The sequence below is a fragment of the Saccostrea echinata genome, unplaced genomic scaffold, assembly GCF_033153115.1.
Source record: "Saccostrea echinata isolate AGI-Se365-2 ecotype Australia unplaced genomic scaffold, CSIRO_AGI_Sech_v1 ptg000030l, whole genome shotgun sequence".
NCBI lineage: Eukaryota > Metazoa > Mollusca > Bivalvia > Ostreida > Ostreidae > Saccostrea > Saccostrea echinata.
In genome coordinates this window covers 33,871,098-33,888,440 of record NW_026889779.1, presented here as the reverse complement: position 1 = coordinate 33,888,440, position 17,343 = coordinate 33,871,098, and the positions used below count along the sequence as shown (strand labels likewise).

At 31.3% G+C, this 17,343-nt stretch overlaps 1 protein-coding gene across 1 annotated transcript; it reads left to right on the top strand.

Moving 5' to 3' along the window:
• The first annotated feature begins 4,202 nt into the window (after window positions 1–4,202).
• On the top strand, window positions 4,203–13,060 carry LOC133196749 (uncharacterized). Its single transcript, XM_061332611.1, has 5 exons — window positions 4,203–4,337; window positions 4,541–4,598; window positions 5,167–5,236; window positions 5,682–5,884; window positions 12,524–13,060. The coding sequence occupies exons 1-5, from the start codon at window positions 4,224–4,226 to the stop codon at window positions 12,829–12,831; spliced, it is 753 nt and encodes a 250-aa protein (XP_061188595.1). The 5' UTR covers window positions 4,203–4,223; the 3' UTR covers window positions 12,832–13,060.
• Window positions 13,061–17,343: the final 4,283 nt, after the last annotated feature.

Below are 17,343 nucleotides of genomic sequence, written 5' to 3'. Positions count from 1 at the left end.
TCACTGCTCAATGCCCCCTGAGTGCCGACTAAAGGTCTAAATTTAAAGCACTTCACCGGTATATTCTGACGTCTCTAAATGAATGAAAAATTCTCGAACGGGACGAAAAACAACATAGTTTTACAATCAATCAATCAATCCAACTGTAAAACTTTGATCGCCCATAGTAGCCCAACATAACATCGAGGGGTCATGATTTGAACAAATTTGAATCTATACTGACTGAGGATTCTTCCATATAAATATTCTCGATCATGGCTTTGCTGTTTTTCAGAAGAAGATTTAAAAGTTTTTTCCTATATTTACCCATGTAAAACTTTGATTACACATTGTTGATTCACCCTACTCCAAGGGGTCATGATTTGAACATACTTGAAAATCACAACCAGAGGATGCTTCCATATAAATATGATTAATCATAGCTTTCCAATTCTTGAGAAGAAGCTTTTTAAAGAGTTTTCCTATTTATACCCATGCAAAACATTGATCGCCCATATATAGTGGCCCCACCCTACCCCGGGGGTCACGATTTGAACAAACTTGAATCTACACTACCTAGGATGCTTCCACATAAATATAACTGAACATAACTTTGCTGTGCTTCAGAAGAAAATTTTAAAGAGTTTTCTATATATTAATACCCACATAAAACTTTGATCGCCCAAAGAGGCCCCACCCTACGCCCGGAGGTCATGCTTCGAAGAAACTTGAATATACACTTGGGCAGGAAGCTTTCAGATAAGTTTCATCTTTTCTGGCACAGTGGTTCTTGAAAAGAAGATTTTTTAAATAACCCAAAACAATTTTTACTTTTTCTTAATTATCTCCACTTGGAAGAAGGCTGTGGCCGTTCATTTGAACAAACTTGAATCCTCTTTACTCATATGCTCGGTGGTTCTGAAATAGAAGAGAAAATTTTAAAAAGTTTACGACGACACCGCCGACAACTACAACAGCGACAACGACAGACAAGGGACACATTTTGATCAGAAAAGCTCATTTGAACCTTTAGCTCAGGCAAGCTAAAAAAAAAACCTGTTCGTTGTAAATTATTAGTATGATTTTTTTTAATTTTAAAAGCATTTTTTTCAATCCTTTAAGCGTAAACTTATATCCTCAAGTTTGCGCTTTACAGTAAATATCTTTTAAAATTAAAAAAATAATTTACTTTAACAAATTTTCCTATGATTTTCTTTTTACGGTTTTTGGACTGGTTTCATCTTTTTTGTGTCAGACTTTTAAAAAATATAATCTCTAGTCACACAATACACATATCAAAACACTTCCGTCATGCAAAGTAAGAAAAGAAATATATGTTAATACTAACATTTAAAATAAATACTGAAATATAAATTTGAACTTTCAAAAGAAAACGAAAGGAAATCTAAATTTGAAAAGGAAAAAATACGCCCAAGAAAAGCCTTTCAGTATGTTGCATGTGTCGCATATCGATAATATTTGAATGCAATATTTTTAATAAGAGTCGTTAAACAAATCTCCGTCGCCTTGGTTTAATGCAGTATAATCCTTTGATATTTAATATCTGTTTTTTCCAGTATTCAAGATTGTTGTTGACCTTGGAGGTATTGAAATGTGGCACAATCAAGACATGAGTGAGAAAGTACTTAAAATGTTGTAAACATACATAAATTATCCACTCAAAAATAAGATCAGGCTTCCTCTTTAGCCACTGAGCAAAACAATGAATAAGTACATTTGAACCAAGCTTCTATATTTAATTCTTCCAATATACCAAATTTTCTAAGACATAAACTTTTGTCCATATGAAATTGCTTTTTGGTAAAATGAATTGAAGAAAAGGGATGATACTGGTATATAAAATTGGGTGGTTTTTCTATTTGGAATATTTATTTCACTGACATACAGTAGGATCCTAGCAGCATTTCTTAAGCATTAAGGTGTTTCTCAGTTAAAAGTTTTTTCTTTTGTTTACAAGTAATTAAAATCTGGGGAACTGTTGCTCTGTTGAGATTTTTTTTATATTTCAAGTAGTTACTTGACGACGTCGTGGCTAAGCCATTTTTGTTTTAAGATACTCTGACGTCTTCACAATATGGTGGATAATAGACTGTTACATTTGTGACTTTAGTAATTTATCAAATTAATTTTTATGTCTAAATTATTCCCCAATAAATTGACTGAATGCTTCCTTAAAATACCTGCTTGTGTAAAATGTATATCCTCCCAACTTGCAACCCTAAGCTGCGGAAAAAAACACTCGTCTCCTCGTAAAGTTCGAGTGAAAATTGACTGAGGACAAGTGAATGTCAGTCTGCCTATCCCTGGTGATGAGTAAAAGTTTTGGCGTGATAATTTTCTTCTGTTTATAGCCGGTGAAATACCAAGAAAATGAAAAAGAAAGTGCTTCCAGATTTGACAAGAGACTTAGACTATAAACGGATGTCATATAGCTGTCATATGTGTATCAGACAAGGTTTGTGAAAATAAAGAAATCTAAAACATGCTTTATTTTTTTTATTACTTGGCGTAAAGCAAGCTTTATAAGGGACGACAGCGGGACAAGGGGGTATAATTTCATACTATTCCCAGGGATGAGTGATCACTGATTTTCTTTTTTCAGCATGAAACCTACAGGTTTAGTATTTTAAAAAAACGTGGGTTTTCGCTAATGCTTGATCTCTTATTTGTCATATCCCCCAGGCAACAGTGTAAATGACTGTAAATTATGTAAAATATGACCCCAGTATATGTTCAAGCAAACATTCCACTTTTGATTAAACAGTTTCTTTATTTGCGAGTTAGGGTGAGTGTGCTCTATTAGCAGAAACGGACTTTTTTAATGTATTTCTTCTTTTAACAGCTTTTTCTTTTGCTTGTTTAGCTTTAATTTCATTATTTTCATAATAAGATTATCTAATGTGTTCATTTTTTCATTTATTTTCAGAAGCTCGATAGCGCAGACCAGAACTAAATAAAAAACGAAAATACTAAATACAAACAAAATTATAAAATGAAAAACAAACTAAATATGAAATATCAAAGAGATTATGATAATAAATTGACCAATCATGTCTGTCTGAAAAGATTCTGTTATTTACAACTGCTGAACTTTATTACTAGTACATTTAGGAAATTTCCATCGCAATACATCATTTGTGAATTTATCGCACAGCACAATAATGTTGTAAAATTAAACGTTACCTATCGCATTTTGCGGGTTTGTTTTACATTATTTAAAAAAGGGGTTTAACGAGAGCAAGTGCAAAAATTAAACAAGTGAAGGTGTTCACAGTGAGTAGATTTGAATGAGCAATGAGCGAATTTTACAGCATTGTTGTGCTGTGTAATAAATTGACAAATGATATATAGCAATGAGGTCTTATTAAATGTTATAAAGTTTAGCAGTTGTAAACAACGGCAACGTAATAGACAGACATGTATATCTGAAATTTTGGTCAATTTATTACCATAATCTCTTTGATTTTTCATGTGCAGATTCATTGTTTGCGGATGATTAATCCTCCTGAGCTGAGGGTTCAAGACAGCTAATGTTAACTTATCATCGTCTTCTCTAGAATCAATGGCAAATTCATCAGACTGGTCAAACTTCACATTAATGTAAAATAAAAACATAGATCTAAGCATATTAGATAACCAAAGGTAAAATTATCCCTTATTGTGAGCGCCTTCTCCATTTGGTTATTATGATATTGATATAAAAATAGCTAAATGTAAATGCAAATGTTATAACATTTGTTTAATGTTGAAACAAAATCAGGTCTAAAGAATTAATGCTTTATAACACTTGCGCTTAATGGAATGATACATGGGTTCACGTCCTTACCATGCACATTTAAATTCCGTACTTTTGTTTCGGTTTTCTTTTTTGTAATTTCGTTTTTTTTTTTAAATCTAATATTTTCGTTTTTTATTTTCGTTTTTTACTTATTAATTTCGCTTTTTTTTGTATTTTCGTTTTTTTCTATTTTTTATTTTCGTTTTTTATTTAAGAATTTCTTTTTTAATTTAGTATTTTCGTTTTTTTAATTTGTATTTTCGTTTTTTATTTTGCTTTAATTTTTTATTTTGTAATTTCGATTTTTATTACGAATTTTTGTTTTTTATTTAGTTTTGGTTTTCAAAATGTTTAAGAGTAGTTTTACTTTGCGATGTACAATCGCAAGTATGTTAAACTCTTTGTCATCCACATTTTTCCTACTCCTTAACATTCAACTACAGCAATGGAAATCCCAACGTATTTTTCTTCCTTTGTGTTTTCTTTTAAAAACGCAGGAGGAAGGAACAACTTTATTCTGAACATTCAAGCTCTACGTTGGCAAACATCTTTACGTAAGGTATGGCGTTATCTTATCTCTCCTTTAAAGTATTTATGTTATGCTTCTTTCAACAGTTCTATAATTTCATGTCCTTATTGAACAGAAAGTGTATTTTAGTTTTTCTATATATATTTCACCAAAAAAGATATTTCTTTTTCATCTTAAATGCAAGCCAGTTCCAATTCAACATGCATTACTAATTGATTTGTTTAAACTTTTAGAAAATGTCACCAATAGCGTATTTCTTATTTGTTTTGCTGTTCTTCATAGGAAGTGCAGGTAAAATATTTTAAAACTGTTTTTTTAAAAAACAGGATTTATGCAAACATTCAGACAATTTGATATAAACTATGCATTTTTTACCCCTCATAATGATCGAGTTTGATGGACGCAATTTTTAATCAAAATGGCGATTTAGATTGTTTTGTTTATTCATTCTATAATTATCTATAAATTATATCTTGTTTCTGTGCAATTCATTTTATAAATCTATCTTAATAATATCTTGCTTCTAATTAATTGCATTTAAATGGTTATGTAGGTTTAAGGAATTCAAGACTAATTCAAGACTACAGTTACAAACAGCTACGAGTTTACGTTTTCTAAAAAAAAAAAATCATGGTTCAAATATCCGTAAAACTATGAATACAAAATAGGAAACATTTTTTTTCTTTTAAACTGTCCTTCTAATCTGTGAACTAAATTAGAATAAGTTTAATTCAAGTTGTATGGCTAAATGACGTCACATCCCTGTGCTTTTCTTCTGTGACAAATATCTATTAAATGAATATTGGAAGATCAAAAATATCAAAATGACTCTTTTTTTCAATTTTTACTCCATTTTTAGATAGCAAACATTCGGAGAAGGATGAATTAATTACACAACCAGAGGACTCATATAGTAGGGGCATTGAAAGGTGAAAGCTATAAATAACTCTGATGTTTCTGATTTTTTAGTTTACTGTAAAAAGGAATTCCACCAACTTCTTACGACTTTTTCCCTTTGGATTTAAATGTCACACTTTCATTGGTTTGAACGCGACATTTGATTACCGGATATATTTCTATATCCGGATGGTGAGAATGAACATCTGATGATATGGCCGACGATTGTAATAGAAACCATTTATTACGGAAACCACTTTCCATAATGTTTGCTTTTTTAAATGACCTCATTTTTCTAGAGATCGATTACTGTTCGTTATCTTCGCCTATTTCATTCCTGAAAATGCAGGAAAAAGTCTTTTTCATATAGTTCCATAATAAGTCATGATCAATCGTTGATATTCTGAGTAATATTTCTCAAATTCTAAAGCTATGCTATATTGCAATTGGTTTGATTGTAAGAATCTTCTGTTATAGACATCGATATAAAAGGGGTCTTTTTGGAGTTGAGCATGAATACTTCCGGCAATATTTCCAAGATAAAGGACTTCTTCAAAATTATTTAAACGCCAGAAGAGATGGAAGAATAACAAATTGGAGGTCGTTGGGCGATGGATCAACTTCATACACTGACGCCATTCGAAGATCTACAAATTATTATAAAGTTCAAGCAGAAAGCGGTATGTGTGATGTAAACTTAAAAGAGAAAAGTATGATAAAGGCACCGTCTAACATCAATGATCTGCCATAAATATACGTAGTCCGGGTATGTGTAACTGTGTAAACCTATAGGGTTTAGAGCGCGGCCATTTTACTGGGACACTTTAAACTTGGAATATATAAATATATATATATATATATATATATATATATATATATATATATATATATATATATATATATATATTAGGGATGTCAAATCGGTCAATTTTTGATAATCGGTTACTCGGACGTTTTTCCGATCGAGTACCCGGGTACTCGGTAAAAATTAAAATACAAGACAGTGTGTTAATTTTCTTGAGCACGGTTAAGCTCTGTTAAATCCCAAAGCTGTTTTATCACGTTTATAAATGTGTATAAACAACTGAGTCAAGGGAAATGATTTTTTGGTACCAAATTTATTTATCAAATAAACTCAAAAGACACAATTAATACATTAAAAAAATAAAAATGGATTACAGTTCTTGTTTAGGACCTATTTCATCAACGCAAAAGGAGGACAATCTGTTACGCAGTTTTGTGATGTTAGACAAACGAAAGAGAAGGAAAAGACGTTGTTGGGATCGCTAATCTAATATCATTTCATAATTTGGTTGTTTCCCACTAAACCTACTACGCAAACTGACTTTCAAATTTTTAAAAATCTTTAGTTATTTCTAAATATTTCTTCACTTCTGAAGTGGGTATCGGTATTTCTATGCATGTCCGATTTCGCTACCGTATATTAATTAAATAATTTAAAAACGATTTGAATATAATAGACCATACTTAAACGATATTTACTGAAAACAATCATTGAAGCCATCCAAAATTTAAGGACCACAATAGTTGAGAATAGCTGGATGATTGGTCATTAATTACTGTATATACACAGCCACATGCGATAACAGGTGTTTTACAGGTGTAGATGACGACACGCTAATTACCGTTTGAATATTTAATAATTTTTTGATAAGTTTTTGATAAAAATATGTACTTTGAAATAAGAAAAAAATATACTTCCGAGTAACCGAGTACCATTTTTAGTATTCGATACTCGGACGTTCGATCGAGTACCGGTTAACCGGGTACTCGTTGACATCCCTAATATATATATATATATATATAGTAATATTTTACCGATAGTAAAAAATATAAAGTTTATATAACCTAGATACATCAAATACAAATACCGGATAAATTCAAAGGGACTTCAATTTCATGAATATAATTATCTACATCGAATAGATTTTAAATGTTAGTATAAGCCATAATTTTGTATATTGTTTTTAATGAACTTGATAAAAAAAAATGTCAGTCAAACCTATCGATGCTAAGTATTAAAACTTGGAAGGAAATGCAAAGTAAAGAAAAAGGTGAAGATAAAAAGCAGTGATCGATATTTAAAAAAAATTACAACAATACAAATCTATGAACAGATAGCTAGGGCATAAAATACGAACCCTGGGAAATTCCAGAGGTAGGCTCAGGTGCTTATATTAAGAGGAGTTAATATTTCCTGTCGACCGGTCACCCCTGCAGTGGGCCCTATGTATTGATCGCATAGACTGAATATCACATAATGGACGGGGTCAGCTAAATCTCATTTGCATTCGTTGGTGATCGACATACATGCATGTCAAAAAAATAACAATGATAAAATAAATAAATGAAAGGTATAACAAATCATTTATTGACTGGGTTCAAGTGCAAAAAGCGTTTTGTCGACCCCTCGAACCAAACTGTTTGCCTTCGACCTAACGGCCTCAGGCAAACAGTTTGGTTCTTGGGTCTGACAAAACGAATGTTGCCCTCGAACCCAGTCAATAAATGTATAATGTTACAAGCACGAGTGTACCATGATAAGAAGGTGGGATGGTGCCGCTTTGGATTCACTGGTCATCAGACACAACTATGGACAATGTGTAGGTGGCAAGGCGATAATAAAAGGCCAATAAAAAATTAGCTAAATATCCAAGACTATAAATTCCCTCTACGCAGCACAGTTAAGGCTGCAGTAAGGAGGCGGGGCCTAATTTGTACGGGAAATGCTTACTATGACATCACACAAAAATATAAGTTCTTCAGATTACCACAAAATGAAATGATTTGCTATTCTAAACTGTTGAATAGCTTTAAACTACATCAATACTAACTAGTGCATTCATTATTGTCGTTGTTTAAATCCCACACAGCAATATATAAACAATTCACTGATCGCAATGCACTTGTCAATGTGACATCATATCGTAAAATTTGACGCAGTTTGTATGCAGTGAGAGGCGGATCAAGTTATATTTATACAATGAAAAATGTATTTTGTAATTAAATGAAATATAAATTGTAGATATACGAGGGGTTATCAAAAAGTTCGTGGACTGATGCGATAAAATCAATACTATGTAGTCTGTGCTTACAAAATTTATAAGAAACATAAAACAACAAAAGTTTAAGAAATGTTGAAAATTTTAGCTCGATACGTTGATAATGTTCCAAATTATTCTAAAATAAAAAAAGACATTATATGATCACCCGGCGCTGTCGCCGTTTAGTTTCATGACGTCCGACAACGTCATTGTTTCTCATTGTCCGCTCTCTCTACCTCATACACTTATCTTGATGAGATTACCTGGAGTTAAGTAAGGATTAAAGCCCATCTTGTTTATATGACTTTATAATGTCATGAACAGCTGCTTACAATGCATATAATATTGTAAATGGATCTATACAAAGGGAAAGATCCTCACTTGATTATGCCAGAATACTTAGCTTGTTGGAGTTCAAATTCTACCACACATGATCAAAGTCACTTTTGACGTGACTGACTTTTGACACCCTGACTACAAATCGACATTAATTATGCATCTTTCATCTCTCTGAATCTTTTTGGGCATTAAAAACAAATGCTTTGGATGCATTTTATTTCTCTTTTGCCCGTTTTAATATTCCTTAGGTCTATACCAGTTTTTCCAGGTTCGAAACTTTATAAAATGCTGGAAGAAGAAACCCCTCCCCCTTTTTGACGTCATTTTCAAGCCTAAATTTTTTGGACACTCCATATAAAATTTACGATAAAATTTCAAAGAACGTACAGAATAGGGTAAAAAGTGCAAATTTTACAGAACAATTGTGTCATACCACATGCCTGAAATAACGGGATTTTTTGATGACAAATGCTCATATCAAAAGAGTTTTTCTCAGTTACACTCAGGAGGAAAAACCGTCATATTTGAGGTTGCGCCGCCTGGACATACCATTGCTTACAAAAACATTAAAAATTTATTTAAAAAATAAAACTTATGATTAATGGTTTATTCTATAGATAGAAAAGACGACGCTAACTAAATGTTTTAAAATTCATTGATGTACCTAAACCGGTTTTAATCTTATGGCGCTAGTCCACGAACTTTTTGATAACCCCTCGTATAAGAGGCCATTAACTTGGATGCGATGTCTATTTTATGATTTTATTCATATACTTCCCGTACATTCCCTAGACAAGCGATACTGTCGTATATTTGTATGCAGATTCACTGAAGGGTAATAGACGGGTCGTAATAAATCGATATATTGCAAGGGCATACCCTCAATGAATTACGACAAGCTTTTACACATAAACTCAAGAGGTATGAAGATATTTGAAAAGTGCTGCGAACCTGTTGAAATCTTGCAAATGAATTAATTATATCTATATTAAATGTACTTGACCAGCAAAATATTCAATATACGATCTAACAAATGTAATTTTAGCAATTAGATAGTAGAATCTATATAGGTTCGCAGCACTTTTCACAAACTACAAAGAGTGTTGATAATAATTATATGTTAAACTTAGATGTTTAACTTGGTTATGCCCTTGCAATATTAGAATTTATAGATGACCTCAATACTTCAGGTATATTTGCTAAAATCACGTGACTGCCACATCACGTGACAAGTCTAAATAAGAAATCTAATCGTCCTCAACATGTAGTTTTCAACCACATTGCATTTGTCCGATAATAGTAAAGTCCTAAATAGAAACGTCCATCCTTGTAAAGAATGTATTTTCTATCTAAAAAATTCGCCGATATTTCCATTTGGCACCTTAACTGTACTGCGTACGCTTAAAACACTTTATTTGCTAGAGAAACGTATGTTTGAACTCTTAAATTCTATGCCTCTTGACATATTTGGCTTTCATCTCAATTTTACGACCTTTTTTAATTAAAAAATATACTTGGTGAATGGATAAACTTTTGGAAAAATACAAAATCTTGTTATTGGCTTACATACATATATAATCTAAAAGAAGATAAGTTTATCAAGAAATACTTTTAATTGACTCTATATACTCATGAAAGCAGAGGATATTATTTACCAGTTAAGCATAAATCAACTTAATATCTTTAAAAATGAAATATTTTTGCCAGTCATTCTACATAAAGTCATGATTTGCGGTATTATTCCCCTGCCCTATTTTTTTTTCCATAAGATCAATACAAAAACATGTATTTGATTAAAATTTAAAAAAAACAGAGTTCGACCTCCTATTCAAAACTTGCACGAAAATTTTGTTGTACTACTGCCAGTGAATTAGAAATAAAAGACATCACATTTGTTGTTTTCTGACTTAGATAATGGCACACTATTAACTAAACTGTATGACAAACGGATGACTTCAGCTTTTCTTTGTCAATATTCCTTTTACTTATGATTCGGTACGCAAGACGATGCTCTGAGTTTGACCAGTTTTTAAATAAAGACAGGCTATTGACAAGTACGTTAATGTAACAGGTATTTCAATAACTTCCTTTAGAGGCAGCATTTCGCAAATTCTACGGTCGCCATAAGGATCTTGTTTGCAAACATACCCTTTCATTTGGGCGTACTTTGTCTGACATATTTCTTTCCAATTCTTAGTGTATTGTTGTTTTTTTTTAACGAAATTTGACTACGAATTGCTAATTATATCTGATCAATACATAGGACTCTCGGCGGGATTGGCCGGTCAACAGGGGAAGATTACTACTGTTAAGCATCTGACTTAACCCACGTGTTTTCATGGGTCGGTGTTTATGCCCTGTTTACGCTTTACTCTAACAAAAAACTACTATAGTTAACTATAGTATCAAAATTCTCACCTTGATTTTCTAGAAGTAGTAAAAAGTTTGAAACTTTGATTAACTTTAGTGAAATCTGTGATACTTTGATTCATTATAGTGAAAACTTTGCAGCTTTAATTTACTATAGTAAAACTTTGAAACTTTGCTGAACTATAGTTGAAACTTTGAAACCTTGATTTACTATAGTGAAAACTTAAAAACTTTGATTCACTTTTATATAAAAAAAAGAATTTTAACACTTTGATTTACTATAGTGAGAACATTGAAACTTTGATTTAGTATAGTTATAATTTTTAAACGTTTATTAACAATAGTTAACACTTTGAAACTTTGATATACCGTAGAGAAAACTTTGAAATTTTGAATTACTATTGTGAATACTTTGAATAACTACAGAGTTATATCTTGGATTCCCAATCTTGACATTATATGATAATTCATGGTCAAAATTCATAAAAGCTCCAGAGAACTTTTTATGAACCCCATCCTACCCTAAAATCGTAGAAAAAAAGGAATTTAAATATAGGTTGCCTTGTGTACGAATAGAACGATAGTTAAGCAACATTAAATCAAAGAAATTCAAATTCAGTGCTGATGTAGTGTAAGTTAAATTGTTATGGAGAGAGGATAATGTTCTATGAAATGAAATTTGAGCCATACCTTCTTCATCCACTTTACTTAACATATATTTTGTTTATGTATGAATGAAAATATTGCATTTGAATTACATGTAGCTAATCTGTAAATTGAAAGTAAGAGATAAAATCTACACCACCACCACCAACCACCCCACCTCCACCCCCACCCCCCCCCCAAAAAAAAAAATAATGATAAAAAGCCAATAATTTATTGTGATGCTGTATTCCATGGAACTTCATTAACCTACAGTTACAACTGTAATACTTATATTAAATCAAATGAAAACTATAGTGAAAACTTTGAAAATTTGATTTACTAAGGGGAAAACTTTGATACGTTGATTTGCTATAGTGAAAACTTTGATACTTTGATTTGCTAAAGGGAAAACTTTCAGATTGATACTTTGATTTACTAAGGGGAAAATTTTGATTCTTTGATATACTATAGTAAAAACTTTGAAACTTTGATTTACTATAATTAACTATAGTCAACCATAGTTTATTATAGTATTTTTAATTAGGGCATTTTCCATACTGGATTTATGAGATTGATTATATTATCCTCAACCTTTAAATTAACCTTTAGAAATTATTTTTGAGCACAAATTGAAATGCATATATACACCAAATTCTACACAGTTCCAAAAGACTGTAAAATACATTTTTTAATATCTGGACTCAAGAAGGGGACTCTTTTAAACTGTAATGAAATAATGAAATCCATACTGTATAATGATGTTGGAATTCGAAATAAGGAATCAGATAACGGTATGTAGATAGGGCCTGTTATATCTGTGATGAGCCTAAAGCCAGCTTATGTTTAAAATTTCAATCAGGTATTGTAAACTTTCATGTTTTTGTTTTAAATGTGACATAGGTCGAAATGTGGATGGCCAATTAAGACGGGTCGAACAGATAGTAGATGAGCGGATCGCCCGAGCTAGCCGTTACGGAGGCCCAGATCGGGGACATAGTCATGCGATCAACAACTGGCGAAATGGACAGGAGCAAATTCAAGGAGGCCGGCGGACCTACTTGAACAGGTGTGGTGGGTCTAATGGGCGCAAAAAAAGAGGAATCGGCTCATTATTCCGTGGCATTGCACGTCTTTTAGGTCGCCGAGGTTTTCGACGTACACGTACTAGCCTTAGACGCACAAGCACTGTCAGAAGAATGAGATGTTGACCAAGAGAAAAATGAGATGTCGACTCTTTCAACATGGCTAGAAGTTTATGCATCAATTCATGACAAACACAATATTGCAAATTGAACTATGATATATTCTGTTAAAGTCTTATATAGCAAGCTTTATGTATTTCCTTTACTCAACTATTTTTTCAATTATTACTCTGTATTTTTCGTGTAATTAAGCGTATTCAAAATCAATTATTTCCTCAATAAAATTTCACTATGATGTGGGTTTTGTTGTTGATTTTCAATAGAGGCAAGAATTTTAAGATATAACAGAGAATCATGATTTTACAGTGCCCGAAAATTTTACTCTCCTTAGAGGTTCAATATATAATGATTAGAAGCTGTCATAAGATAGAAATATCCGCACATACGTGTTTGTTTCTTAACACACTCTCCATATTTGGATAATCAGGAAAGAAGCCACAATACTTCTATGATTTACACAAAATATAGATATATGTATATATGATATATATGAAAAAATGCTCAGGTGAGTCTGAGGCCCATGGACCTTTTAAATCAGTACCAGTGTGAAATATCAGTATTTCATGAAGTAAATTCGTTTAAAAATGAGTTTTCGAAAGAATGTTATTGTGTAAAAAAAAAAAACAGAAGGAGGGGGGGGGGGTTAAAGCTTTGTTTATAATTGGAACTTGATGAATTGTTGTCGTCACATTGAATATAATTATTTTAGTACACAGTGATTTCGGAGTTTTAAGATATTTTAGATACCAACAAAACAGTTTTCAACCTTTTTCAAAGCCATGAACACCAGATCAACTTTTCACAAATCAACCCCCCATCCCACACCACCCCCTCATATACACATTTTCCCTTCATTTGTGGAATAGATTACAAAATAATAATTTAATTTTGTTTGTATTCTAGCCTCTGATTGGTTAATATCCAAAAAGGAACACAAATTATTTCTGTATAACCTGGTTTGGTATGGGGACACCCCCCCCCCTCCCCGACAACCAGCTGAATCATCTGTATCCATACAGTCCTCTCATTTCCAGTCCTCGGGATTCATGGAAAATTTCAGATTTAATAAATGTACCTTTAACCTCAAACAATAATTCGATCTTATCACATGTAAACAAACAATAAAGTTTCTAGGCCTATGTATCAGTTTTTACCTCCCCTCGATTCCTTCACATCCGTTACTTCCGTTACTACGGTTGTATTATTGAGCGGCAAATTCGAACTAATAAAAAGCAACGAAATTTTACACCCATAGTTATTTAATGATTTTAAAATTAAATTATAAGGGATGACTCTAATTCTTGTCCAAGTTATTCGAGTATAACCTGGGATTTTTCACCAGATGAATAGATCTACGTGACTCAGTATTATATATAGATTTCCAATTGATGTATCTACTTGGAAAATGAATATATAGTAATCTCTAATCAAATTCAATTTGCTATCATATTCGTTAACATTTAATTAAAATACGTGATATTATCTTTTTTTAAAAAAACTGTTAAATTAGTGCTTCGAAGCAACCAATGATACAACGCTGCTTTATGATAGAAATATCATTAAGCTTTACAAATACAACGTTCAATACCATACTTTATTGCAATAACAGTTTACATTCTAAATCGCTTATCTCTAATCACCGTTTATTGACAGACTTATATTTTGAAGCGTCGTAAATGCACAGCAGTCGTAACGTTTAATGAAACAAATAACAATATACATGATCAAAGAAACTATGAATCATTAAGCGTTGCAATCGCACGCACCCTTAAATGAAAAATAGTTAATAAATGATTTTCAATCCTTAAGCGAAAATAAAAATCACTATCTTTCCCTCAATTTACCGAACAATAGTAATATTCTTTGATTTGCTAATTTTCATTGCTTGTCAATATAGAAAAAAGGCTAGATAGTTCATATGATAATTGAAGAAACAATGATATATCGTTTTGAATGCAAAATGATAATACAACACAAAATTATGAGAAAGCGAAATTAAGCGACTAGCAATAAGTTATTTTTCCAGAATTTTATCGTAAAACTAGCAAAAGGTTTTTTCCCATCATTGATGTTACCTTTTAAAAGATTGATATACAGAGCAAAGAAAAAAAACAAGTTAAGATAGAAAATTATTAGGAGTTTTTCAACATACATGTACTGTTAAAATCCAAATCCAAAAGTTCGAATATTCGGTCAGGAAAATAAAGTCTTCTTTCAGACTTTGACAAGGACATGAGACTGTTAATACACTAATGTTGTAAACTTGCTTGTGTATGAAACTCAAATCACATACTTTATGTTTTTTCAAGAAATAAACTGGGCAATGTCAAATTATGTCTTACATTTACTGCACTGAACGTTGCATTCGCAACCCTTAATGATGTTTCTATCATTAAGCGACCTTGTATCATTCGCTGTCGCCATTTTCACAGTATTTGTGCTAATTGTCTTGCACTTGGACCAAAGAATAAAAAGTCAAACAGCACATTATTGACATGTTTTCTAGAAAGTACAATACCTATGCAAATGAGTCCCAATTTTTTTTTTATATAAGCATTCTTAAGAAAAAAGTTATGCGAAGTCATATTTTGGGCGAGATCTTGTGTTGCGGACACTACATTACACCTGTTATGTCTAAAATAAAATATTAAAGATATTTATTTATTCCAAACTTCTTGCGCGTTTTGATTATGTACCTAATTGCAGTGAAATAAAAGAAAAATTTCATGGTTCTCTTTGAAAACAAAAATTTTATTCACGTTAATGACTTGCTAATTTTTTGGCCTAATTTATCTCCCTTCCTTAAGTTTATCTACCTTTACAATCACACGACCTATATAATTATCATGTGAAAATTAAATTGAATACTTCTAAATTTCAAATACATTTGTCATAACACCCTGGATATCTTCGTTTGTATCTTGTCTAGCTTTGAAAATGCATAGCATTTTTGTTGCGGACACTACAAGTAACCATAAGAATAATTTTTTGTCATTTTTATAAAAATAATTGTTGATAAATGTTCATTTCTAGGCTGAATTATATACCACAGGATCATCTCTTGAAAATGTATCATATAAAAAGATGCAGAATGTGGTTTATTGAGATGAAAATAACCACATAACAAGGACCATTAATTATTTCTTGATGTATAATTGTTTTGCAGTTTTAAAAAATGTCTATGATTTTACTTATTTTAATACAATTAAAGAAGTTATAACAAATAATTTTATAGATAAATTCAATGAATTAAAGAATTTACTAAGGTATCCATAATTTTTTTTTTCAGTATTGAAATTGTTGCGGACACTACAATATATTGAAATATTGCTATATGACACCATATTTGGTTTTAATGGAGTAAACTGAAAATCTTAATCTCTAACTAGTTCTACATGTACAGTAAATGGTGTTATATTATAGGGAAATAAAAAAAGGCTAGTCAAAAATGGCTTTCCGGCCTGGAAAATAAAACCCATATATATACCAGTAAGTTTGAAGTGTTATCTTGTACAAAAATTACCATTTGTTATCATAATCCAGTTAACTAATTGTATAATCAAAGGAGCAAAATATCAGAGAAATGTTTTACATTTCAAAAATATTTAATGAAATAAAAAAGTGAAAATAATAAATGAATGTGGCATATAGTTATTACTGTAGTGTCTGCAACACAAATGTATTAATTAGAAGTACACTTATTAATTAACATCTTGATATATTCTTTAGTTTCCACTTATTCAGTTTTAAATACCACATGAAAATTAACTTCCAAAATATAACATAAGACTGACAATTGAAAGATTTTGAATATTATGTATAAACAAGTCGTTATGGGTGTTATTCAAAGTATGAAGTTATAGTTCCACTACGTTTTGTAACCTTACTTATTTGTATTGAATATTTGGACAATTATAGTGATGATCAATTGAAATCATGTTACATTTCTTTGAAGAAAATGCGAATTTAAAAAGCTGTTGCGGACTCTACAACGTTGCGGACTCTACAAAACACAATATATTTGCCAGAATTCCAAGCAACACTGAGCTAAAGTCTACTATTTTTTGGTAGATAGATTAGTAGCTGTACTGGTCTCTTACATGTAAAATAAAAGAAATATAATTCATAATGCATTCCAGAATAAGCACATGTTGCGGACATTACAGAATTTTGGGACATTTTTATGCCAGTTAGAAGAAAGTGTGTCATTTTCTAAAGTTTCGAAGAATCCACTCAAACTTTTCTTTATTGTTTCATTTATCATTTAACTCTACTTTAAAATGAACCTAAAGTAAGAGTACTGCATTAACATATATTTTTTTAAACTGCAAGTTCAAACAGTAGAACTATATTAAATTTCATAACGTATCTGCATTTTCACATATTTAAACATCATTTCGCTAATATTTTGTTGATTTACACATAGTAAATTGCATATAAAAGAGAGATAATTTCTCAATGATTTGACATCTATGACTAAGAGTTTCTATTGTAAATCTCCTGAAACAAAAACTGGAA

Excerpts from the sequence above, each read along its gene's own strand:
- LOC133196749 (XM_061332611.1), top strand. The coding sequence starts at position 4,224 with ATGGAAATCCCAACGTATTTTTCTTCCTTTGTGTTTTCTTTTAAAAAC. Across the intron at positions 5,237-5,681 it reads TATAGTAGGGGCATTGAAAG|ACATCGATATAAAAGGGGTC; the intron begins GTGAAAGCTATA and ends CTTCTGTTATAG. Across the intron at positions 5,885-12,523 it reads TAAAGTTCAAGCAGAAAGCG|GTCGAAATGTGGATGGCCAA; the intron begins GTATGTGTGATG and ends AATGTGACATAG.